At 44.2% G+C, this 27113-nt stretch overlaps 1 protein-coding gene across 8 annotated transcripts in view; it reads right to left on the reverse strand.

Moving 5' to 3' along the window:
- SESN1 (sestrin 1) overlaps window positions 1–27113 on the reverse strand; it is a 131419-nt gene that overhangs the window by 29359 nt on the left and 74947 nt on the right. For 5 of the 8 annotated variants that reach the window (XR_012902192.2, XR_012902191.2, XM_006123188.5 and 2 more), the window contains exon 2: window positions 526–591. Coding sequence is in view for 4 of the 8 variants with exons in the window: in XM_006123188.5 (XP_006123250.1) it covers window positions 526–591 (66 nt within the window). In the remaining 4 variants the exon portion in view is untranslated. Of the gene's footprint in view, window positions 1–525; window positions 592–8009; window positions 8384–8441; window positions 8627–8719; window positions 9015–27113 lie in introns of those variants that run through there. The other 3 variants (XM_025184721.3, XM_075923088.2, XM_006123190.5) reach the window with 3 other exon arrangements.

The following is a 27113-nucleotide window of genomic DNA, read 5'->3' on the forward strand; positions in this document are numbered from 1 at the left end:
AATGCTGTTTAAAAAAACAGTTAAGAGCTACCTGGGTACTTGGCAATAGTGGGAAATCAAGGATTAATACCTCAAACTTCCCACACAACTGACCACATTCGCATCAGAATTCCTCTTTGAGCTGAAGGAATGCTGCTAAACTTCTGTTCATTTAGAGAAATGGTAAGAATTCATAAAAAAAACAAAAACAACAATCACTAGAACTGGGATACAAGCTCGTCCTTGTGGACCAGTGAGAGGATCCAGCCCACATTTGAATACTGCAGATGGGACAGGACAAATGATTATCATTACAAAAAAACAACTGATTTCTTTTGTAAAATGTGTGTAGAAGTGCTATGAAAATTCCACATGGCCATTACTGCTTTCTACTTTAGCAGAACCATTGCCAGTTTCATGATAATTTATTATGATCAACAGTCTTCAAAATATTTTGCAGATCAACAGCTGTTCTAAAACGATGTTGGTCCTAAATGACTTTTACTTAAAAGCATATAGCTCACTGTGTATTTGCAAACAACATACCTCCTCCTCTGGGATGAATCTGCTTGGTCCATGTCCCAGTGGTCTAGGAATTCTAATTCCAAGTTCCTAGAAAAGAAAATTACACCATCTCAATTTTCAGCTATAAACATTTCAACTGTGGCTTCAAGGAAGAAAAAAGAGCTCACCAAACAAACAGAACTTTGCTTGTTTTACTGGAACATTCTGTACATATGCAATTATTTTTCTATGTATGCTTCATAACTAACCACACTTATTTACAATATATGGTACTGCTCTGGTTAAAAACAATATAACCTGCTTCACAGAAAACCTTCATTTTGCATAAAATACTTGGCAGAGTGTCCAGAACAAGGAGTTCAGTACATAGCCAGTCATGTGATATGTCACTGATGCAAAATGAGATTGATGCGTGTCTGCACATCTGCAGTAAACCAGCACACCAGTATCTGTGCATCTGTCAGGAAATGAAACAGCTGTAACCTTAACCCAATTGTTTTTTTCAACCTTAGAGGTGTGTGTGAATCACAAAAGGTATCTGTAAATAAAGAGCAAGCAAACAGAAACTTAAGAAAATTAGCTCTTTGAGACTGACAAAGAGAAAGACAGGCAATTCCATCCAACCTGAAAAAACGAGCTGTTTATCACAACACTTTTGCTGAAACACAGACAACTTATCTCGATACCTTATCCGTGTTCACAACCACTGGTTATTTTCATTATACAGGCAGTCCCCGGGTTACATACAAGATAGGGACTGTAGGTTTGTTCTTAAGTTGAATTTGTATGCAAGTCGGAACTGGTACATATTGTAGGGAAAACTCTAGCCAAACATTTCTCCAGAGCTCAGTTTTATTCTCCCACACCTCACTTCCCTCAGTCCTTTATTCTCAAGCTGAAGTGTCTGCTGAGAAAAGCCGCTCCCCGTCTCCCTGGTCTGCTGGGGGGGGGCCCGCTATCTTCGCGTCTCCCTGGTCTGCTGGGGGGAAGCAGCTAGTGCGGGGTTGTCTCACCCCGTTTGTAAGTAGGGATCCGATGTAAGTCGGATCAATGTAACCCGGGGACTGCCTGTACTGTAAGACTGCTGCATCTGGGAATTCTGAGGCTCGGTTATTCCCTCAGAATGCAGGTAACAAGCATGCACTTTGAAGGGAATTGCTTGGATCTTACTGGGGAGAATGTGTAGTAGTAAGGTTACTACTTTCTCCTCCCTCAAATCCATCCTCAAGATGCAACTGTCCTATGACTTATGATCCCAGTTACTCTAAGCTATTTGGGATATAGACTATGTTTGTTCAGCATCTAGCACAATAGGATACCCTGACTGGGGTCTTTCGGAACTACTGCTGTATAAATAAGCAATAGTAACAAATCTCTTTATCTGTCATGCCTGCTCCATCTTAAAAGCCAGATAAAAAGAATGTTATGGTTGCAAAGGTAAGAACCAAAAGTTACAGCTAAGTTTGGGCTTTTTGTGTCTCTTTGTGCATTACAATATAGTTTTAAAATCATCCATCACACAGGAAAGAGCCTCACCTCACTCTACCCATGGAATTTACATAGCTCCTGTAACAGTTCTCAAGATGTCTTGGACTGAGTCACTTTGTTACACACTGCCTCTTGCTTGGAGTCTTGCTTGTGCTTAACTGAGTGGCAGCTCCCAGATACCACCAGCCCATTAGCCATTCACATAATCTCCTCTTTTCTACACCTGCTGCCCTTACTTTGCCTCGCGGTTTAACAATAGATACATGCACTCCCAGAGTCCTTTTGAAGCATTTCCCTGTAGTATCAAGCCCCTTATCCACTGAACATTCACAGAAATACCAGATCTGCTATCCCCAGACATACAGTATACACGCCAGCTTGTTAGAGTCAACTCAGGATCATCACCTAGTTTAATATTGCAGCATTTAAATACATTTATAGTAAAAATAACAAATATTTAAAGATTCCAGTTATAAATACAGGAAAAATAGTTACATATAAAAATAAAACCATAACTTGTTTTCTAGAAACTAAATTTAACTAAACGGGTTAATGTCATGTCTAAAGGTGTATCTTACCTCTGAAGTCCTCTACAGCTTTTCATACAAGTTTGGTTGAGACCTCATTTTCATGAATGTAAATACATGGTCTGTTTATTTCTTTGGTGCAGGATAAAGGAATAAATTTTATATTCTACTTATATCCTCCCCCCGCCCCCCCCCCACAAGTTTATTGCTTACACTCAGACAGTTTACCCACTGTAGTTTCTTTTTGCATTCCTTCTCTGGTGGGTCACATCTTACATCTTTTAAATAACTTTGTACATAAGTGTGCATCCACTGTGAACAAAACATCTTGTCTGATAAATGTTTTTCATTTCTGCAAATGACTCATACCATGACTAAGAACGTATTTGCAAATTACACACACAAACACATACACACTCCCTTACATAGTATCTGTGCTTATATATGCACAAGGATATTTATGACCAAAGTTACCCTGTATTTCATTTAACACCCCACATGAACTAGAATTTACATATTAGAACCAGGACATTCTTGTATCCTTTTTGCCAGTTAACATTAAATGATTCTTGGGTCACAGCCCTGATTACTGTAATATCTGTGTGCATCATATCTAATGAATGTATCCATTACTTCACAGAAGAGTTGTGTGAAGTGCTAGTGTCCTGATCAAAGTCTCTCTGTCTTAGTTCATGCCTACACTGATATCCAAGGTGTGATTGCTACCTGGCTTGACATACCCACACTTAAGAGCTACAATTAGCAGTATGGACACAGATACACAGGCTGAAGTGCAGGCTATAAATATAAGTATGTAATTGAGGGTCTCCAATCTATGCACAAACAGAAATCTGTGCCATTGAATCTAAAGTGTGATTTTTAAGCTATGCTATAGCATGTGTATTTCTATAATGCTGCAATCACGCATTAGATTGCAGAATATGCGTACTATAAATGACTTGTCCAACATAACAGAGAAAGTCTATGGCGGAGCAATGACTTGAATCTGGGTGTCTAAAATCAATGCTAGTTCCCTTCCATGGAATATCTTCTCTCTCAGGGAATGTTTTTCAGTTGGTGGAAATTTGTTTATGTACATATATGCTGTCTGAACATTTGGCCCTCAAAGTGCATGCTAAATGGTACACAACTAACGCAGCAGGTGTATAACCTTAATTATGTTTCCCAATAACCACTCTTCTTTTACTACATCCTACCTCATTCCAACATCTTGTTCAGTACATTTTAATCACATACCAAAATTCTACATCTGGATGTGCTTCAAGCAGCATGCTCATTTAAAAAGACAATTATTCAAATGTTTACATGCAAACTGTATACAGCTTATTATTATTAGAGAAGTTCCCAAAAGAGGTTCAGTTGCATAATATTTGGAAAAAGTATACATTTCTACTTGAGTACTCAAAAGCATCTATATTGTGTCCCACTAACCTTAAAACAAAACATCGCCCTCTTCGATCAAACATGGGAAATTTCATCCCAAAAGGCTGAAGTTGAGAGCAAATGAAACACGGCCTTTATAATGGGAATGCCTAGACTTTAGCTGTTGCTACACCATTTGCACTCACTACATATTTTCTCTGACCTCTGGTTCTCCTCACAGGTTACCAACTATTAAAGCATGACTATATTTGTCTGTGACCACAAAAAATCTCTCCTAAAACTCAGTTAACAGTTTTATCACCAGAGGATGATGCACTTATCAACTGTTAATTTGCAATAACCAATTCATTTTATGAGCTGAAGACTGACCACAAACCAGTCTGCAGTTTATTTCCCTGGCGTCATGCACAATCTTTACCTTTAGTACAATAAAAGTGTCAAATGTTGCAAACAAGAGAAAAATACATTTGTGTATTTTCTTAAGTAACTGAAAACAGAATTTCTGCAGAAACTGTAGGCAGAGTGGGAATATTATTTACTTCACTCAACCACATTAGTAGTATTATCTGATTCTGTGTCCCCTCATGTACTACCAAATAGCACTTGCTGCAGCCATAACCATCTCAAAAATCACAAGTGCTAAAGGCGGGAAAAAGTAATCTTTAATAACTAAATACATTTTATCTGCAAAAGGAATGATTTTGACTAGAATTAAGTTTTTTTAAATTTGCTTTTTATGGATAATCACCTAACATGGCTATACTTTCATGCCTTCTAAAAACATTCTTTTAACATCTTTTCTGTTGTTTTAGAGTAAAATTTCCAAAAGCATGCAAGTAATTTGGGCTCTATGTCTCATTTGAGAGATTTAGGCTCTTACATGTTACCCCAAGTCTTCTATTTTCCCTTCAAAGATCAATTCCAACCAAAAATTCACAGGTAGTGACACTGAAATGCTATGACTTTGGAACCCTTAACTGTTTAGATGTTAATGATAACTACTGCAGACACTACAACAAATAATGTATAGATAGCCATCACAGTACAGGTTATTTTGATTTCCCTGTAACACCATCAGTAAGGTAATACATTCTCAAATTAAAAGCCAGGCTTTCAATTCTGATCATAACTGTAGCATCAATTATCCAGCCACATTAACAGACCTTAAGAGCTTTGAGGAATTTGGATTAGACAAGGGAAAATCCTACTTCTGTAAACACAAGTGAAAAATAAAACCAAAGCTCTTTCTAAACACAGTGCTAGTTGAAGTGGTGATCCAGGAGTTTTCTTCATTTAAACTCTAAACTCTCACCCCAACCCAAAAAGACACAGCCCATAAAGTTCCAGTGCTAATTGTTTCCTTTCTTCTTACCCATGCTAAATGTTGACACCAGTTCCTTTGTTCAGGAACAATCAGAACTATTCCTGAATAAAAGCACTCAGCTTGTTCACCCATACAGGTTTAAGTGATAACTAATAATCATTCCGTTCTGGTTACAAACCCTATCGAGTTCAATAGGCCTACTGTATTGATTTTAATCATCACACAAAAGTAAAAGTGTTTTACTGTACAGTGAAAGCTTTGTTATCCGGCACTCTGTTAACCAGAAAATTTGTTAACCGGCATTGCCCCCAGCCACAATACTGTCACATCTGTAGGCACACAGGCCTGGCTTGGTTTACCATGACTGGCTTAACAATTTTTTATTTAAGTTCTAATCATCTTTAGCTTAAAATAGAAATGTGAGACCAACTGCCTCATGTTACAAAACTACCAATATTAAAAAACTTGAGTTTTACTATTATTGTCCGTTGGTTTTTCCTAGGTTGATGGGACACTCAGATAACTGGAATTTTTAGATAACCGGAATGCCGGATAACACAGGTTTTACTGTATTTCAATAAAAGTCCTTAAAATATTATTAGCTCTTCAAGATTATGTGAAATGGAAAGTTCCTTCTAGCTAAAGATCTCAGAGTGCTTTTAAAAATATTATATTTCTCAACATCCACTCAAAACTGGGCAATTGCATTACCCAAAGACATACATCAGGTCCACAATGGAGGCAGGAATAAAACCTAAGAAGTGCTATCTCCATAATTTCTTGTTCATTTATTAATAATAATAAAAACCAGTAGTGGTAATTTTGGATCTTCTCAAAATAAGTATTAACACACAGGTCTCTAAGGTGCCACAGGACTGCTAGTTGTTTTTAAAGTTACAGACTAACATGGCTACTCCTTTCACACATATCTGGAAATACACATAAATGAAGTTCTATCCATGGCATTTCAGCTATGCCATCACATTCTATCTAGTGACAGGCTGGCACAAATGTGTAAGAAGTTGGGCTTATGATGGAACCATACCAAGAACACTACCTGTTTCACTTGGTTTCAAATTAAATCAGCACCAAGTATTTAGAATTAAAAAGATCAGTGTCTAAACTAGGGATGTTAAATACTGGTTAACTGACTAGTCGATTAACCTCATGAATTCTTATCAGTCAACTATTTTATAGTCCCCGGGCACGAGCTGGAACTGAGCCGGGCTGCTTGCCCGCCTAGCTCCTAATACACTTTAAATTCAGAGCCACTTTAAATTCAGAGGCACAGCGGGGTAGGTCCAGGACCCAGTGCAAGCAGGGACTGAGCTGGGCTGCTGGCTAGCCTGCTAAAAAATTTACTGGCCGAGGAGGTGGGGGGGGAAATGTGTGTAGACTATAGCATTAACCTATAAGCTTTTGCTTATCGATCAATTGGCTATATTACATCCCTAGTTTAAACCTGTATTATGTTGAAAATACTTTATAAATATGTATTAAGATCATATTTATATGCAGGGCTCGACAAACTGCGGCAAGAGCAACTCGCCAGCTCCACACGCACCAGACCGGCACTGCACATGCGCATAGCGCTGGTGAATGGGGTGCATGGAGCAACCAGCTGAAATCTACTCGCCACAGGCAAGTAGAAACAGCGGTTTGTCGAGCCCTGTTTATATGTATTAAAAGGAGCTCCAAAAGGAAAACTTTCAATACCAGAAGCTTTAAGGAAGGAGAAAGTAGGCTGGGAGAAAGCAGCATGGTTCTGAAGGCAATAAACAAGGTTTAAATACTATTAAGACTGCAACACAAATAATAAACCAGAAAACTTAATTCTGAATATGAAGCACCAAACTTTGTCTTCATATTTGCTGAAGAGTGCTGTATTATATCATCTTAAAGTTATTTAAGTTGAGTATCTTAACATCACATCAAGCTTCACATGCAAATATGACCCAATTAAGTGTTTTCATTCCTGGTATCCAGAGCAGGCCAGAACAGTATTATTTAACTTAGATTTGACAAGACAACATTCACTGCCCCTCCAAAAGCTAATAATCTGAGACAGATGTATTATTAGAAAATCCTGCAGAAAATTACTTAGTGTGTAGTTTTAAAGAGCCCTAAAAAGCATAAATGGACACTTAATTTCAGGTGCATGTTAACTCTGAAGACTAATGACAAATTTGCACCAGCAGCCAATGTGTTTGTATATCACTGAAAAAAGAGAAAGAAAACCCCTATTACACAACCTGGGGGTCAACCTCCCTGAGCGAAGGATGGCTCCCTACAATGCATTCCCAGGGACTGGCTTTGGGCACTTTTTAATGATTGAAATGATGGGACTTCTGCTACTTCCCTTTGGAAGCAAAGAGCAACGGGATGGTGGTCCTGGTTTTCCAGCCTCCTTTTTCCAGTTCTGAATGTTTTGCTATAACCACCCCCAGTGACATTGCGCCAACAGGTAACAAGCAGAGGGGTGCACACAGCACAACCTGAGAGGCTCTCCCTTCGGGGGGGGGGGGGGAATAAAAGTCCACTCAACACACCTCGGCTGACGGACGGCAAGAACAGATAGCCCACCACAGGCAGTGCTGAGTCCCGGAGAAGCCCAGCTCAACTGCCCAGCAGAGGGACTGCTCCGGGCTCAGCCAGACGTGGCTTCGGTAGCTACCTCCCAGCTGCTCAGCACAAACACAAAGCAAGTGACGCTCACGAGGACGGCCATCCCCGACGCTGACCAACCCGAGCACCCCCTTTACCTTGCGCCCCCGGCCCGTGCACCGGTTGCACAGCAGCCCCTGCACTGCGTACGCCTCGTTGTGACTGGCCGTGGCCGCCAGCCTCATCCCTGCGGAGGGACAGCTCGGGTCAGGTCCGTCGCTCCCCTCTGCTGAAGGCAGCGGCGAGGCCAAGGCTAAAGCGAAGCGCCAGGGCCAGGGGAGATGCAACGTACAAACAAGCCCAGCGGAACCCGGCCCCCTCTGCCGCCAGCACCAATGCGCAGCAGGCGGAGGGGCCGCGAGGCGGAGCGACGCGCGCTGCCTGCCCTGGGAGGCGCGCCCCGCAGGGGGAGTGAGGAAGGGGCTGCAGTGGCACCGCGGGGCCCTGAGTACCCAGCGAAAGTAGCCGGCCACAGGTCACTACAGGACACCCCGCCGTACCCCCCGCGAGCAGCAGCCTGCTCCCCTTACGTCAGGGAGCGTAGCTGGGAGAGCCGGGCGCGCACAGCAGCGCTTGTAATGACAGAATCTACAGCTGAGCTAAATGTGTCAGACAAACGTTTTCCGGCTCTACACTGCAAACATCCACTGAGATCACCCCGCGTGTGCTGCACGAATTTCGCTGCAGTCTCGGCACCTCATAGAAAAATGTTAGCTCTTCAGTAGCCCCTTATCGAGGACACGAGTGGTGACGGATATTGAGCCTAGGCAGCTGTTTTTAAATTACGAAGTAACTATTAATAACTTACCCATTCATCAGGCAGATAATTTCAGGGGTCAGTTATGCAGATGCCATCACAATGACTATTGGGGACACATGAGGTGAGGGAGGAGCGATCCTGCATCTTCTCTGGCAGGGAAAAAACTGTTTTTGACAAAGGTTACTTTTTCTAGAAAGTCATGTATTCCCTCAGTTATCTATCATCTCTGCCCAGCCTCACTTAAGAGCCTCTACCTTCTTTTTAAAATAAAAAAAAGGGAATTAAGCCTATTTAACACCTAGATCATAGACGCTTAACATTTAGCAGATACATGTGTGACTTTAAGTATAAAGTGCTCTAGCAATTTGGCCTGAAGGCTCCTCCCCCAACACCATAATAGCCTTGTGCAAACATGTTTTGCAATTTCATCAGCAAAACACACAATCTTTGTTTTCAGCAGCCTATATTTCCCTCGCTGAACTTCAAGGTTATTGGATGCCCAGATGTCCCAATTTTTCCCACCCAACAGTTTTCTGTTCTCTTGGGGGCTTATGCCATTTTCCAAAAATAAACACAGCATCTCCAAGTTTAAGATCCTGGGTAAAATTTGGGTTACTCTTCAAATCCATATTAAAAGTAGAAAGCTATGTTGTTAATTATATCAAATATTTATTTAAAATCAAAAGTCTTCCTGTACCTGATACTATGTGAATAAGGAGAAAATCCTTACGTCTTACCTCACCTTGGAGGGAAGGTTGTTTGGTTGCAGAACCTTAACTGGGAAAACAAAGTTTCCAGTCTGGAATTTAAATCTAATAAATGTAAAGGGAATTACATGATCATGACTTTTGAATTTTTATTAAATATAAGAATGAATACTTAAAGTGGGTTTTACCCATGAAAGCTCATGATACTATATATTTTTTAGTCTGTAACTTTAAAAAATGAGTATTCATGTAGCACCTTAAAGACTAACATGGCTACCCCTCAGACTTAAATACTTTGTTATTCTTGCGTGGGTTTATGAATCTTTCAGCCTAATGCAGAAATCATTAAGGTCATAACTGTGTGTGTGGAAATCTTACTCCAAGCAGTGACTTTGCACATTTCTAAAAATGTGCTTTCCATTCTTTCTTTTCCTAATGTCAACACCTCTATGGAGTGCAATTAAGGCCTTGTCTACACTGGCACACTGTGTTCAGGGGCTGCAGGTTTGTATAATTTTTGGTGGTGCCCAGAATGGGTCTAGTCCCCCCTCCTACACCCTGCCCCCCCACCCCGATTAGCCACACCCCTGACCCCTGTTAACCACGCCCGACTCCCATTAGCCAGGCATCTGGAGGTAACACTCTTGGGGCAAGATGGACACATGACCAGAAGTAAAAGGTGTTATGTGACCCCTCTCTAAGGACTTTTCCCACCATCCTCCAACCAACAGGGATTAGTTTGGTTCCCACCAAACCCCCCTCATGCAACTATCCTGCAATTGCATTAACCCAATGTGTGTGACATTAACTCAGGGGCGGAGAGGCTGGGGGAAGTGTTCCCTCTAAGGCTATGTCTACACTTGCAGCTTCTTGCATGCAGAGCATTCACACTGCCCACCTGCTCTTGCACAAGGAAATTTACAGTCCAGCGTGGTAAGAGAGGGCATCTTGCACAAGAGCTATGCTCTTTTCTAACAGGTTTAAGCTCTCTTGCGCAAGAGGGCAGTATGGATGCTCAGGAGGGATTTCTTGCGCAAAAGCACAGCTTGCACATGGCAGTGTGAACGTGTTCTTGTGCAAGATGTTCTTGTGCAAGAAGCCGCCAGTGTAGACACAGCCTGAGAGTTTCCTCCCATGAGCAGAATGAATTTTGTGTTGTGCACCGGTACTGAATTCATATGGCTTGTTTGGATGGGACTCAGTGGCACCCAAGTTATTAATAAATATCTTATAAAACTCTACCTTTTCTCTCTGCTGCCATGTCTCCTCTCCTTGCTCCATCAGCTTCCCTGGTGCCTGCTACCCCCCAACTCCTCACCCTCCTCTGCTGTCCTGACTCCTGCCCTTCTCTCTGCCCTCAGCCTTCCTGAGACCTGCCCCCCTCCATCAGCCCTTCTCTCCCCCCTATGCCCACTCTTCCAGTAGCCCCACTCTGATCATATGAGCTACTCCTCCTCATCCCTACTCCTAACACCTCCCTCTACACACCTGCCCTGCGTGTCTCCTCTGATGGTGGTCCCTCCCCTGCAGGTGTCTGCCCTTCTGCTTCACCTCCAGAATCCCCTGGCACCTGCACCTTCCCTTACTCCTGTACCCCCCTGGAGCCTCCCTCTTCCCTCACTACCCCTGCCCCCTTTTTCTCTGATGCCCACCCCCTCACGCCCCTGTGCCCTCACACGACTTTCTCAATCCCCGTCTTCCTCATGCCCACCCCTTCTTTCAAGCCTTCTCCCAGCGCCACCCCCTCCCCCACTCTAGCTCTCAATACCCTTGCACTCTTCTCTCCCAGCATCACCCTGTCCCCCTCCCACTGACACCTCCCCTCCTGCCCTTTTCCTTATTGTCTCCACTTGGCCCCCTGGCATTTGGCTCTCCTCTACACTGTCCCTTGGTGCCTTCCCCTTTCTTCTCCTGACCTGCCTCCCTCCCCTCAGCACAAGCCCCTTCCTCTGCCACCCACCTTCTGCCTTCCAGTTTGCAGGGCGGCCGCGGCTCCAGTCCAGGCTCCAGCCCACATGCCGGACCGCGCGGTGCAACATTGGGCCATGCGGTTTTAAAGTCCCGGTCCGTGACTTCACGCCACGCCCGGGCAGCTCCCCTCCCAGCTGTTGCAAGACATGTCAGCACGCCACACATGCGCACCCTCCAATAGAGCCAAGCAGCCCAGCACCCCCCAACCAAATCTCCCTCCCACAGAGCCAAGCACTGGAGGAACAGGTCAGGTAAGTTCATTTTACTTTTAAAAGAGGCTGCTCCTGCCGGCTGCCTCTTCTCGCAGTGCGTTACAGGTGGCAGCATGTGGCCCAGCTGCTGGCTCACTGATCTAGCCAGAGGTGGGCCTATGCAGCGTGCCCTCCCCTCCCACCCCGGCGCCCCCTAGCGTGGCAGTGCCTGGGGGCAACTGCCCCCCCCCCTTCGCTACACCTCTGGTGCCAGGGGAGGGGAGGGCTGGTAAGCGCGTGTGTGCCTCCTCCTCCTCCTGAGTGCTCAGGCATCTCTTGTTGCCATAGGCAACAGCAGCCAGCAGCGCGCGCAGGCAAGGGAGAGCCTGCGCAGCTTTCATTCCAGCAGGGACACTCCAGAGCTGAGGGGGATGCTCGGGGGCTGGCGGGGGTGAGGGGAGAGGGCCAGAACCCACTCCAGGCAGGGCCGGGGGAGAGACTCAGCTCCAAATATTGGTGGAGCAGTGCCCCCGGCTCTGAATATTGGTGGAGCATGGGCACTACAAGCCCATATAACTCTCTGCCTATGACTGTGTTGTCAAAAACTACCTTGTGGTGACAAAATAGTGAAAGTATTTACACTGCAATGTGACTTTTGTTGGGAAAAAAACAGTTTTGACAACAAAAAACTTCAAGCCTTGGGAGAGATTTTTTTTTTCTTTTCCCCTCCCTTTATTGTTGACAAAGAGCCAGTGTGGATTGTACTGTTTGTTTTGTTGAGAGAACTGGCTTTCATCAGTATCCCACAATGCCTTCCCTGATAGCTCTACTCAATGTTTTGATCTCTGCTGCCCTGCAGGCATGTGCCCTTCCCCTTTCAAAGCTCTGGGAAGCATCTGACAGCTGAGTGAACTGCTCTGTTTGGGGAACAAACAAAGAACAAATCATTGGAGTGCTCCTGTTCTGCCCTGCATTAGGTCCACAGTGGCAGACAGACTGGTGCTGCAGGGGAAAGGCTGGAGAAGACTGCCTTTGACATTCCTTAGCACAGAGAGATCACAATTAGGAGGGAATCCCAAGGATCAGCTCTGTCTTCCCACAATACTGCACTGTGGGATGCTGGCTCACATTGCTTTGCTCTTTCAACAGGGTACTAACAATATGGCAATTAAATTTGACAATAGGATTCCGGAAAAAAAAAAAGGGGTTGACCAGTTTTCACTTTTGGTGACTTTTGCATATCGATGGCACTTTTGTTACCAAACCTTTCCCGTGCAGACATAACCTAACTCCGAGAAGACAAGGGACACTTTCTACTTTTGAAGACTGAGTAGTAGCATACCATTACACTGACTAGAGGTTAAGGTTTAACCAGTTAACTGGTAAGCACTGTCTAGTCTAGTCCAGCTGGAAGCGCCCCAGCCCATGGGGGTCCAACAGAGAGAGGCAGAGTGGTGTGAAGTAATACGTTATTGCAGTGGTTTTCCATCTGTAGTTCTCTATGTCTAAGAAGACCATAAAAGATAGCTGTTACCACAGAACAGCGGCTTTCACACTGTAGTCTGTCAAACCCTGAGGGTCCACAAATGAGACAAGATTGAGAACCACTGTTTTATTGGACTAACTTCTGTTGATAGGAGAGACAAGCTTCTCTATACAACTATACAAAGATCCTCTTCAGGTCTGGGAAAGGTACTCTGCAGGTATGTCTACATAGCAATATAAGCCAGGACCCAAACCTAATCCCCCTGGCATCTACACAGCATTTTTGCTAAGGTAAGTCTTGAACTTACGGTCCCAGGCCCCTGCAGGACTGGTATATCCACACCTGTGTTGAGCTGGGACCTAGAGTCTAAGCCTCATGGCATTCCTGCATATGCATGACCCTGGCTTGACAGATCCCAGTTATAGTCCAGAGTTCCTGGTGGTAGAGGAGCAGCAATGCAGGGAGCGAACACAGGGGCTGGAAACATCATTAGTGCCTGGCTGAGTGCACTCTTTGTTCATGCCCTCTCCCAGCAACTGCAGTTCCTGCTTTTCTTCACTGCAGCACATAGCTTATCGGAGAAGGGAGCAAAGCTAGGCAGGAGGCAGGAGGCAGCTCGCAGCTGCCAGGCGTCATCCTTTCTCCAGTTGTGGTGATCTGAGAGCACTGTCACTCCCCCTCCATACAGGGCAGCCTCTTGGTCCCATTCTGCTTTCTATCCCTTGCTTCTGCCTCCACCCTCCCTAGGTTTGCCAACTGTCTAATCAAACACGAAAACCCTTACTCCTGCTCCTGCCCTACCCCTTCACTGAGGCCCCAGCCCTGCTCACTCCATCTCCCCATAATCTGTCATTCACTTCCCCCCACCATCACTCACTGTCACAGAGATGGAACAGGAGTTGGGATGAGGCGGGAGGGGTGATGGACTGTGGATGAGGGATCTGAAGTGTGGGAGGGAGCTCAGGGCTGAGCCTGGGGTAGGGGGGTTGAAGTGCAGGCCCTGGGAGAGGGCGCAGGAATGGGAGACGGGGTTGGGGTGTGAGAGGAGATGAGGGCTCTGGCTGGGCAGTGCTTACTCTGGGCACATCAAATCCCAGCAGGTGGTGCAGAAAAGCTAAAGCAGGCTCCCTACCTGCCCTGGTCCCCGGCTGCTCCCGGAAGCAGCCAACCAGTTCCTGTAGCCCCTAGGCATGGGGGGCACTCTCCATGCAGGTACTGCCCCCACAATTCCCATTGGCTGCAATTCCCAGGCAAATAGAGCTGCAGAGTTGTGGGATGGGTGCAATATGCAGAGGCTTCCCACTCTGCCCCTACCTAGGGTAGGGTGTTACCATATTTGAACTTCCAAAAAAGAGGACACCTGGTGCCCGTTGGTGCCACTGCAGTGGCAGCTGTTCCACTCGCACAGGAGGCCGGGCTCCGGAACTGGAAAACTTGTCCCCGTGCACGCCAAGCTCGGGTCTCTGGCTGCCGCCTTGCTTCTGCCAGACCTGCTGTGCACCCCACTGGTTCTCATGGTGCGAGAGGACGCTGCACGCCGGGCTTCCGCTTCCCTGCCGCATCACCCCAAGATGTGTGGCAGCACGGGCTACAGCAGCACCGCCAACCAGCTGGCAGCCCAGGCTGCTGGCCGGAGGAGAGAGTGGGGGGCCAGGGAGGCTGCTGGCAGGGGCCCATCCTAGGGCATGAAATTAAATGAGGGGAGAAGTGGCATGGCTAGAAAAGAAACCCATGAATCCTGCTTTCCAGAATCCCTTCCTTTCCCTTGCCTGCCCCACCAAGCACCAGCTCCCACAGTCCTCACAGAACTGAGACTGGTACCCCAAATCTAACCAACAGACCCACTTCCCACCTACAGGAAAGGAAAGAAGTCAGAAGTTCTAATGCCCAGTTCCCTGCTCTATCCCAGTGCCCCTGCCCTCTCTCAGAGCCAGGCTCCTTGCTCTAACCCAATATACCCACTCTTCCCCCAGAGCCAGGCCCCCCCAGGCCTCCTGCTCTAACCCATCCCTCCCCCAGAAACAGGCACCTCCCCGCTCCCTTCCCCTCCCCCCCCCAACCCAATGCCCCTTCCCTCCTGCAGAGCTGGGGACATAAATTTAGTGGGATGGAGAGTAACGCCTTGGGTCTCATCAGAGCCACCGCCGTAGCCATGTGCTTTTCCCTCCAGGCACTAGGGCGTGTGCACAGCGGCTGTGAACAGTCAGGTGCGCAGCTCCGAACGTTCCATTTGACAGGCATGTGCCGTCGCCCCCTCCCCGATCCCATTTGCGGGGCAAAAAATCCTGGACATTTTCTGTCATTTTAAAAAGCCAGTCGGATGGAGATTTAAGATGTGAAAATGAGGATGGCTGGGGAAAAAACAAATGTATGGTAACCCTAAGGGGCTGCAGGGGGGGATGTGTCAGCTGCTTACTGGGTAAGAGACCAGGTCAGGGAGGGAGTCTGTCTTACACCTGCTATGCTGAGGGACTTTTAATGGCCAGTCTCCTGATTTGGCTTCAGGAGCCTCCAGGAGATTGAACCAGATTCCAGGAGACTCCCAATGAAATGGGGAATGTTGGCAACCCTAACTCTTCCTGAGGTTGTGTGTGCAGCGATGTCCAGGAAGCATGCACCGTGAGGGTTGCGAGTAGGAACTAGCCCCAAAATTTTCCCAGAGCCTCCTGGGAATCCCTTATCCCTGCCTCCTAGAAGCCAATTCTCAAAGTAGATGGTAGTTTCGTACAAAGACTTCTCAAATTGCACTCATTCTATTGAGACAGCCAGCAAAGGAGCTAACTATGCGGTTTAGGTTGTCACGTGCTCCTCCTGATGGGCACCTGAATCCCATAAGGAGTCTTATCACTATTAGGAAACAGGATGAGCCACAGAGTTTACCCATACTGCAACACATTTGTAGGAGTGTCATCATTGGGGGGAGGGAGCGGGTCACTACGCACTCTGGGATAGGGTTACTTTTAGAACTCTGCATATCTGCAGATATCTGCTTTATATCTGCAGGTATCTGCATCCGCAGATGTGGATGCGAATATCCATACCTTATTTTTGCAGATACAAAGTTTGTATCTAAAACCTTGCAAGTTTTCAGGTATTTCCTTATCATTTTTGCAAATTCAGATGTGGATATCAATTTTGTATTTATGCAGGGCTCTAGTTACTTTGACTTTGGCCAGTGCACTGCAGAATGGATGCCAGAGCCCTAGTTTCAAGCATGGGTCAGAAAACCTGAAATCTAGGATTAAAATACAGTAGAGATGGCTGATCTCATGGTTCTTGAACATGGGTCAGGTGCTGAGTCCCACTAGTCCTAGGGTAGATTTACATTATTGTGTAGATATACCCAGATGGTCATAGCTAAATACAACAGCAAACAGTTTAGAATGCATTCTAACTATTTATGCTAAAGGACAATTCAAGGTGAAGAGGCCCATTCTTCTTTCAGAAGTATTTCTGGTAAAAATGTGTGCCGTTGACAAACCTTGACATAAGTCAGGCTTACTTATGTACCTTTTTTAAATAAAAGGAAAAAATCTCCTTTTGGGTATTTCTAGTACTTTCACTCATGTGAAGTTCTTACAATCAGATTTTTCTTGGCAACAATTCAAAAGTGTGTTATATGACAGCTATAATGAGGCAGATCAAATATTATGTTAAAGATCTGGATCCTGGAACGCTTATGCACATAGCTGAACTTTTAGTGCTTGTAGTAAACAGGACTTCTCAGATGCTAAATTAAACGCATACATAAATGTCTTGAATTCTTTTTTAAAGCAAAAAGCTATCCTGTACCTGAAATGCTTATTATAGCTAGCACCCCATATATTAAATAACATCTGGAAGGGTTATCAGAATATTCTCTGCCAGAAAACTTTACAGATAATGTTAATAGTTTTTTGCTGTTCTGGGACACCTAATGTCCATTAGCTCTATAAAAAGCATGTTCTGGGAAGGGCAGATAATGTTTTAATATGAAATGCTACAAAAACATCAAAAAAGCCTGACCTAAGCATTCAAAAAATCATGGTGAAATCCTGTCAAAAATCCCATTAACTTCAAAAGATACTGGATTTTATTCCATGAATCAAGCCTCCCCTCAAATCATGGTATTTTAAAAATAATAAATGTTAAGGTTCTTTTTGTTTGGCTTTTGTTTTTTGAGGCACTGGGATGAACATTGCCAAGTTTTCCCTCCATAACCAGAAAGACTAGAAACTAGCTGAGGTCTTATCTTTGCCAAGAAATTTGCTAACATAAATCCTCATGTGAACCGTCTGACAAGTGAAATTGAAAAACAGAATTAGGAGTTGGCAGGTAATCAACTTAATTAGTTTAAAGGTAACTAGACAAATTTATGAGTGCAATTGTAGGACAAGATTGCTTGTCATGTCAAAGGCAGAGCACAACAGCCTTGGTGCTCACTTTCAATTGTGTTATGCTCCTAATGTTCGTGCTTCAGCATTTCAGCTGGCCACTGACAGGGATCAGGAAGGGATTTTTCCCTCTAAGGTACTATGTGAAGGTTTGGATTTTTGTTGTTGTTTTGTTTTAAGATGTAGGCTGGGTCCAAATTAACTCTCCCTTAACAACTAATTGGAAAGGTGGAGAGATTTCAGAAGCAAACTGTTTACATGAACACACCTACTCTGTGTAGGTATCCAGCAGATGAGTAATTCCAAGTGATCATCTCTGGCTGGTGTTGAGTTACAGATCACTTTATTACCAGTTGAAGGGATAGTGAAACATTATCAATGTTATCTTTACTGTGAGAGTAAAGAGGAGCAGAACTGTGTTGAGGGACGTGATAAGCCACAGGTTCCAGACTCCTAGGAAAATAACGGGGTGGGAACAGGTGTTCCAACCAGGTGTGTTGATTCTTCCTCAGTGTCCTTAGTCTGGTTTAACCTGTTCCTCCCACTGTTCAAAAACAGTGCTAAATTGATTCCAATAAAGTCTTTTGTTATTTAAAGTCCTCTCTACAGCTGAAAACACTTGTAGTGGAAAGACATTTATGCACAGCCTGTATCATTAAGAGCTGAAAGTCACTAAGTACTACGAATGTGAATGGGTAACCAATTACCTGGGAAGCATCACCCTTACTGGGTGATGCTCACTGGGTGCCAGTTAATTGGTACTAGGGAGCAGCCACTGCCTGTGCTGCCCATAACTCCAGGCTGGGCCAGGAGCAGAAACTAGCTGCCCCATGTGCCGGGGGTGGTTGCAGGAGCTAGTAGCTTGCATGCAAGGAGGGGGGCCAGGAGCAGAAGCCAGCCCCCCACTTGCCTGCTTATCGGTTAACTGATTAACTGGGATTTTACAGCCCTAATGACAAATGGCATAGGCGCTCAAAAGATAGACTTGCAGAGGTCACAGCCAAGAGACAGGTGGCAGATGGTTACTGATGTGTGGACTGAGCAGGAAGCAAGCATCTGGTGAGACTTCCAGCAGAGGGGAACAGTGGTTGGCAAGGTAGCTAGAGCCATCCTGCCCGCAGGATGGTTTGGAATGGCCATCCCAGGCCCTGCGCTTTTGGGACGGGGGAGGGGGCGGTTTGACATGGCGGCCACTTCCTCTGGAGGAGAGTCACGGAGCCCAGGGTAGCCCTGGGGATTATCTGAGGAGCCTGGTATAAAGTGGCAGCAGGGGGTCAGGGCTCCCCCCCACACTCATTGCAGCCTGCTTCACTCTGCCACCCATTTCCCAGCCTGCTGTGCTCCACTTTGCTGCAGTGGTGGAAAGCAGTGGCAGAGCGCTGCAGGCTGGGAGATGGGCAGCAGAGCAGAGCGCAGTGGGCTGGGTCCAAGTCCTTCTGGCTCCCACCGCCACTTTGAATGGGGGGTTGAGGTGGCACAACCCCTGCTGCTGCCTTACACCGTCTCCCTAGCAGTATTCCCTCTAAGATATTCCATCCATGAGTGGAGTTAAGTTTTGCTTGTTCACCAATATGGAGGTCATGTGTGCTTGTTTGGATGTGTGCCACTATGGCACCCAAGTTATTCGTTTATATAATTAAAATGTTATGGAGGAAAGAATAAAAAACTCAAGGGATAATTAACAAGGTGCATGACTTCAAATGTTTATTTAATATGAAGTTAAATAAAAAGAAAATACTGAAAAGTTTTCAGTATGTTAGATTAGCCTCAAGGATGCTCTATGGAACTGTGGACAGTGCAGATTTAGAAGTCATAGAAGGCCAAGAAGCAGCACACTGCAGCATAGCTCATACTGAGACAGCAGTGGCTAGAGCCCCAGGCTCTTTAGGGTACGTTTATACTGAGGCGCTATTTCAGGATACTTCTGGTCTCCCAAAATAGCATATTCCACGTCTTGACAGCATGCCCATTATTTTGAAATAACGATCATACTATTCTAAAGTCCCTATAAACCTTATTCCACAAGGATTAAGGGAAATTTCAGAATAATACACTTGAAATAAGTTAAGCAGTGTGCCAGTTAAACTGCCCTCTTTGCGCCCCTCCCCTCTCTCGACAGGCCTGGTAGGGCACTAGGTCTGGGATCAGTGGTAACACATGAATGCCACTAAAAGTCAGGCTGTGAAGCTGCTGTTTATCAGCTCTTTTGCTGACAAAATACTTCCATCCCAAAGAGCGGCATTCACATGGTCATCAGGAGAGCACTCCTGCACGCCACATACTGATCACCAGGCTCGACAATTAGTGTAATCTACTCGCCTGTGACAAGTAGATTACAAGCTGGCACAGCCACGCAGTGCGATGAGCACATGCACAGCGTGCCAAACCGTGCGGCTGGCCTCGCCGCTGCTTGGCTTGGCGAACCCCGCTGATTACATTGGTACTTGCCTCGACAAAACTTTTGTCTTGGTAGGAGAGGGGTAACTAACACCTCTGCAGGACATAAGGTTTGTCATTCAGTTGCCAGTATAAACATAGCCAAGCCTGCTGACAGACAACTGAGCTGCAACAGCCTGAAAATTGCAGCTTTTCAGAACCCTGTGCACACACACTGACAGTAACAGAATCATATATACCTGAGCCATCACTGGGCCAATTCATGCTAGATATTTAGACATATGTCTCCAGTGTATAGTTAAAGACACTATTATAGTATCCTAGCCAGACAAATGACCAGCTTGGGAGAACTCTTTATTATCAGTGTGCATCTACAGTTAATTCATTGGGTCTTCCCAAAGGAACATGCAGACTCAAAATTACACTAATGTAATATAGGACTTCTTTTACTTACTCTATAGAGGAAAGTGGAATGTATCTTCTGGACTATATTGGGAAGAGTTACCAGAAATGGGTACTATTAATGACACATGTAATTTATGGTAAAAGCACAAGCTTATGATAAGTTGGTAAATAATGTTTGTACCAGTACTGGGAGATAAAGAATGTATTTGACAGCAATTTTAGTTGCACTTAGTAGTAAAAATTTCACTGTCAGTAGTTTCACAGACAGCACCAAGCAAATAGTAATTTCAGATTAATAATGTTTCAAGGAAGAATACAAAGAAAGAGCTGCACAGCATTCCTCTTACCTGCACTGTTATTGTTACTATTAGAAGCACAACCAAGAGCTTCTCGTTTCTGGTTCAAAATCAGACACACTTTACCCTCACCCCAGCACTCTTTGTAAAGCTAAGAGTAACACAGACATGTATATTTTAGATGGACCATTGCTTTGCTTTGTATAATACTGAAGAATGTTTAGATTTTCCATATTCCATTGCTTATGATTACTACAGCAAATCTTTTTTCCTTCCATTTTTAAAGATTTTATTTCAGTATAAGTATGGGAGAATGAAGTATGGGAGAATTAAGCACACCACCAACAGCTGTAAAAACCTTACATTTTAGTCTTCAAGGGCAGTTCAAAACAGAGTGATTCAATTTCTAATGTATAAATTTACAGAGTAAATTCCAAAGTTAGTCCTGAAGTAAAACAGGTCCCAAAATATTTTGTGTTCATCTGTTCTTTTTATAAAGTGTAAATATTTACACACAGACCTGTTTTTTCATTATTGCTGATTTACAGCTGTGTGAAAGCAGAATCATAGAACACTAGAACTGGAAGAGACCTCGAGAAGTCATCGAGTCCAGTCCCCTGCCCTCATGGCAGGACCCAGTACCATCTAGACCATCCATGGTAGAGATCTATCTAACTTGCTCTTAAATATCTGCAGAGATGGAGATTCCACAACCTCCCTAGGCAACTTATTCCAGTGTTTAACCACCCTGACAGGAAGTTTTTCCTAATGTCCAACTTTAACCTCCCTTGCTGCCCATTGCTTCTTGTCCTATCCTCAGAGGCTAAGGAGAACAATTTTTCTCCCTCATCCTTGTGACACCCCCCCTTTTAAATACCTGAAAACGGTTGTCTCCTCTCAGTCTTCTCTTTTCCAAACTAAACAAGTCCAATTATTTCAATCTTCCTTTATAGGTCATATTCTCTAGACCTTCAATCATTCTTGTTGCTTTTCTCTGGACCTTCTCCAATTTCTCCACATCTTTCTTGAAATATGGTGCCCAGAACTGGACACAATACTCCAGCTGAGGCCTAATCAGCGCAGAGCAGAACAGACTTCTTGTGAATCAGTCCCACTCAAGACAGAAGAAATGCTGATTTTGCTTTCACTTTACCTGATTCTGTATTTTCTATCCCGCAAGCCAGTGTTTGAGCCACACAGCCCTGGCCCAGAGTAGCTGCCCGCATGCCATGCAGCCGCTGTCTCAAGCCCCAGGTAGCAACCCTCCCGCTGCCTCAATCCCCAGCAATCCCAAACCTCGGTGGCAGCAACCTGGCCTCCCGCAGCCCCAAACCCTGGTGGCATCCACCCGCCCACCATGTGGCTGCAAACCCTGGTGACAGTCTGTAATGCCAAACCCCCGGCTGCAGCCACCCACCCACAACTCCAAACCCCAGCAGCAGCCACTCACCCACCACCCCAAACCCTGGTGGCAGATAGTCACCCGCCTGCGCACAGCACCAAACCCTGGTGGGCAGACACCTGCTGGCCCGCCATGTGGCTGCAAACCCCAGCGGCAGAAGGAACAGCTGTCCCCCAGCACAGCCCCATCCACCAGAGTAGCCCTGGAAGCAGCCACACTACTCACCTTGCAGATCCACAAGAAGGTGAGTGCTGCTGTGCAGCTCTTGGAAGGAATTGGGCAGGCTTAGAACTTTTTGTTTGCTGCCGTGCAGGCATGCACCTTAAAAGGAACACTACTCCCCAGTAATTCTCCAGCTCACAATGCTCAGGGGAGGAGGCTTCAGCCAAGGGGTGCAACAGGGTAGAGCACAGGCAGGCACTTGGGAAGGGATGGGGCCTCCAGTGATTGGGTTGCCCTGGTCCCAAAACTTCCTAGGGATAGCCCTGAGAGCAGCTGTTGGGGAGGAACAACAGCTATGAGTCAGACAGAACAAGTGCTCAGAGGATAGACCAAGCAAGATGCCTTCTTCCCCAGGTGGAAGGTGAAGACAAACAGATGCCCCTCTTAACTCTTGTGCTCACAAAACAAGGACAACCAGTGAGTGGGGTATGGTGAGGGAACAGAGAGGGGCATAGAAAAGGAACTTTTGGTTGTAGAACTCAAGAACACAAGGCAAAAGACAATGCTCTGGGATGTGGGTCTGGCTCACAGTTTGAGGATTACAAATCCTGCTTGTGGTACTTTCCCTAATTAACGTCAGGTGATTTCCCTCCTTTCATTAAACATTTCTTTTCTACACTCAGACTCTGTGCTTGTGAGTAGGGAAGTATTGCTGCTCAGAAAAGCCCAGGGGTGGTGTTTAATTTTCCCAGGTTGTTGGGTGGGAGCTTAAGCTGCTTCTGTATTGCAGTGTTGAGAAGGGACCCAAAGATGTTGAGAAGTGTTACAGGAATAGACATGGCTGGAAATGGGACACTGGGAAGGGTAGGCCAGAGCTCTGAGCTGGCATCAAGCCTTCTTTCCCACAAGGATGTGGCTAAGTGACTTACTGGCTCTTGCTCACGTGCTCAGGCTCTACGTGTTCACTGCTGTTAAACAGAAGAATGCTGCAAACTACAGACACAGGAACACAATGAAAAATTACAGGAGTACTTCAAAAATATAAATTAAGTATGCTCTTTGGGCATAATGGGTGTTAATGTAGCATGCCACAATGCACTACTTTTAGAATATTGATGACTAAATTAATGGATAAAAATTAGTTTTGGTTATCAACACTTTCTAGACAATATGAAGTCACTATATTATACTCAAATGGTAAAACTGTTCCCCGGCACTCATCTTCAGAATTGAAACTTTACTGTGGTGTATGACTAAAGGCAAAATCTAGCCACATTGCTTTCACACTTTACCAAAAAAACCTGATGTTTTTATATCTCCTATGTCAAATGGATCATTGCAATTTCAGTTTTGATAGGGGTTTCACACAGTGCAGAAAAACAAAATATGAATCTTTAGGGTCAGGGATATGAAACAGTCTTTACAAGTACAGTAGTATTTTCAATAGCACACGATTGCCTAACTTTGCTGAAATCAATAGGAATGTTTACCAAGGATTTTAAATGAGAACAGAAGTAGACCAATGCTGAGTTCTTTTGAAAGTCCCACATGACATTCTTAGTCATCTTGGTTTTTGTTTGTTACCTTTTATTTTTAGCCTGTAGTTACTATTTTTTAACCCATTAAAGAGATTCAAAAATTATGGTCATGATGACAAGTTAAGATGCATCATGACTGGTTTAGATTTTAATATTCATATGAGGTAAAACAGAAAATCATAAAGACCTGGAAAAAACAATACAAAACAATGGACTGTCAAATAAATACTGAATTTAAAAAAAGCAAAAGCTGTGAATTTGTAGTTTGTTTTTAATATGGCACAGTTGTCAAGATCAGGCAAAAGCCATTGACAACAACACTTAAAATACACACCCTAATTTATGATAAGAGGAGGAAAGAAAAGAAGATAAAACTGAAGCAAGAAAGTCATAGTAAGGACTTGATCCTGCTGTCCCAGATCCAGGAAAGTATGAGCAGTCTTTGCCAGATTGGGGTCAGAACACTCAGCCCGACAGGATCAAACCTGATCACATTTTAAAATGTGATAAACAGAAAGTGGATTGACGTGTCACAATTCAGGGTAGTACAAAATATATTATTTCTTAAAACAGCAAGGGGTTGTTCCTGAGCAGATTGGTGTCAAATGGACTTTTCATCCTAGCTAGCAAACCTCGCTTGCCCAAGGTCAACAGAGATTGACACATTTTTTAACAATTTGATTTTATAGATTTTAAACACTTTATTTTAATAAGTCAAACCCACAATACCTTGCTTTGAACCCAAGATACCTTAAAGATATTTTTTAAAGCATATCCAGATATCAACTTTGAGTGTTAAGACAGAGTAAACATTGTGTTTTGCCTTGCAAATGAGATCAGTGCTGAATCTACCTGGAACTGTTTTTAAACAATATCATGATATGATTTCAGGCTTTAATAACAAACCAGGAATAAGTTGTGTAGGAAAAGTATAGCCAGAATTTCTTCGTCTTAAGTGGAAGCAATATAAGTATACTACAAGACCTATCTCGTGTTGCCCAGGTCTGGGGAAAGAGCCAAACACCCTGGATGCTGGCTATCTTTTGGGAAAAGACAGCCTGGAGTGGGAGGAGCGCACATTCCAGCCACCGGCTTCACCCTGGGCCTGGTGACAGCAATGATGGAGAGCAGACCTCCAGCTGGTGCTCCCCAGGCCTGGCCCAGGGGGAGGGATGTGCAGAGGCCACTTGGTGCTGCCTGGGGCAGGCCAGGGTATCAGCAGGTGCTACTGGTGAGTGACTTTCTGCTGAGATGCATTCTGCTCCCTTGTGGTCATTGCACAGTATAACTATCTCTCCTGCCAGACCCTTCCATTTCCATTTTATGAGATAGATGCATACCATTGTACTGGCACAACCAAATCCTGACCTTGCTTACATTAGGATAAAAGGAAGCTTCATACCAAATTTGATGATCCTAGCTCTTATCAATTCAGAGGAATTCTTGAACAAACTGACTCAGACAGACAGATGACTATCTACATATTTCAGAAATGTGCAAGGATTATGATGAGTGAATTTTGTTTTAGGTCTGTACAAGAATAAAGAATATTAACTACAATGTAGTTTGGCTGAAAGTTGAGAAACCAACACTGGTAATCTCAAGTGCCTGAAGAATGCTAAAACCAAGGGATAGCAAAATGATTTATGTTGGTCCAAGATGACCTATTAGAGTTATATGTATCAAAACAAACAATGGCAAAGATAAGATCAACATCATAGACAAATAGGAAGTAAATTTACAAGGAATAATGGTTATATTATCATACCACAGCAACATCCAGGGCTGCATATTCTATCTGTGTCTGATTAGGAAATTGAAACAATGTATTTTAAATGGATAACAAATGTAATCACCTTATTATTGAACAGAATGCTTTTTGGTTGTAGGATAAGAGTTCTGTGCTCTACATTGGTCCCTTAATGGTTTCTAGATTGAGTTCAATGTGCCATTTTTCCCTCTATAAAGCAGGATTAGGGGACTGACAGACCTCCATGGGTGGCCTAGACTAGCACTCCCATCAATGGAGGGAATGCTAAAATGAATCAGAGGCATCCTCAGTGAACCTGGGAAATGTTGGCTGCCTACCAGACTCCGAATTATTTTGAACATTTACTTCAAATATTTTAAGCCTTGGGAAGTATATTTGCTGAATACATCATAAAATCTATTCTTAACTTTGTTTTGATGGTTATCTACTTTCCCCGGGTTTCTCTCAGTAAAGTGCACAGTTTTAAATCCTACCACCTTATGGATTCACATACCTGCTCTATGTACATTCTGGCTAGAGTCCTTCTATTGGACCTCATCTCTTAATTATTATAAAACAAACTATATTAACATGAAGTTGGAGATTGACAATACAAATCACAGTAATTTAAAGGTAAAAAACAGTACAGATGTTACAATTATCCAAAACTAAGCACTACATACCCAGGACAGAGGTAAGGTTACACTTAACAGAATTCCTATGTTTTAAGTGTGAAAATGCCTAGATTCACAAGTTTTAAGGCCAGAAGGGACCATTAGATCATCTCATCTGAACTCCTGTGTAAACACAGGTCACAGAATTTCACCCAATTACTTCAATATCATACCCAGTAACTTGTGCTTCACTAAAGCTGGTCTTCTACAAAGGCATCCAATATTTATTTGAACTTATCTAAAAAGAAAAATCCACCACTTTTCTTGGTATTTTGTCACAATGCTTAAATCACCTTCAGTAGTTAAAATGTGGGCCTTATTTCTCATTAGAATTTCCTGAGTTTTTGACTTGCCCATTTCTGCAGTTTATATCGATATATGACTTTTATGCTACTGCCCATAACATCTGAGTGCCTTCCACAGAAAAGTCCCTAGTGCTTTTCATGGAGCACTTCTACCTGGAGATGATGGGAAACCATAGTTCATAAAAGCTGTAATATATGCACTCTCTTCACATTTTTTTCCCCATACAGTGAATTACATTAATCCAACGGGGGGGGAGGAGGAGAGACTAATGAATCACTGTGGCCAGGTCCTCTTGTGGGAGGAAGGGACAAAGTTTCCTAGTTAGCTGGGGATGACAGGAGGTATTTTAAGAGAGTGATGCTACTTGCTCATCTAGCCTTAGTAAGTTGTCAGACAAGACGCCCAAGGTTCTGTACTACTTTAACGAACAGGGAATGTGCATCTTCAGTGGAAGGTGGAGAAAGTATCTTAGTTTGGGCTGACTACACAGAGTCTAGGGCTATGTCTAGACTGCAAAGAAAAGTCGGAAAAAGATATGCAAATTGCAAACCGCAATTTGCATATCTTTTCTGCTTTTTTTCGGAAGACGCTCTTCCAAAATTTGGCCTGTCTACATGGGGTCAAATTTTGGAACAACCTCCTCTTTTGGAACATCCCTTATTCCTCATGCAATGAGGAATACAGGGATGGTGAAAGAACGTATCTGCTTTTTCAGAAACTGTTCCAGAAAAGTGGACACGTTCCTTGGATGCAGCAGAGCTTTAATAGTGAAGGAAAACCGTCA

The sequence above is a fragment of the Pelodiscus sinensis genome, chromosome 3 (assembly GCF_052426305.1).
Source record: "Pelodiscus sinensis isolate ZL-2025 chromosome 3, ASM5242630v1, whole genome shotgun sequence".
NCBI classification, from domain to species: domain Eukaryota; kingdom Metazoa; phylum Chordata; order Testudines; family Trionychidae; genus Pelodiscus; species Pelodiscus sinensis.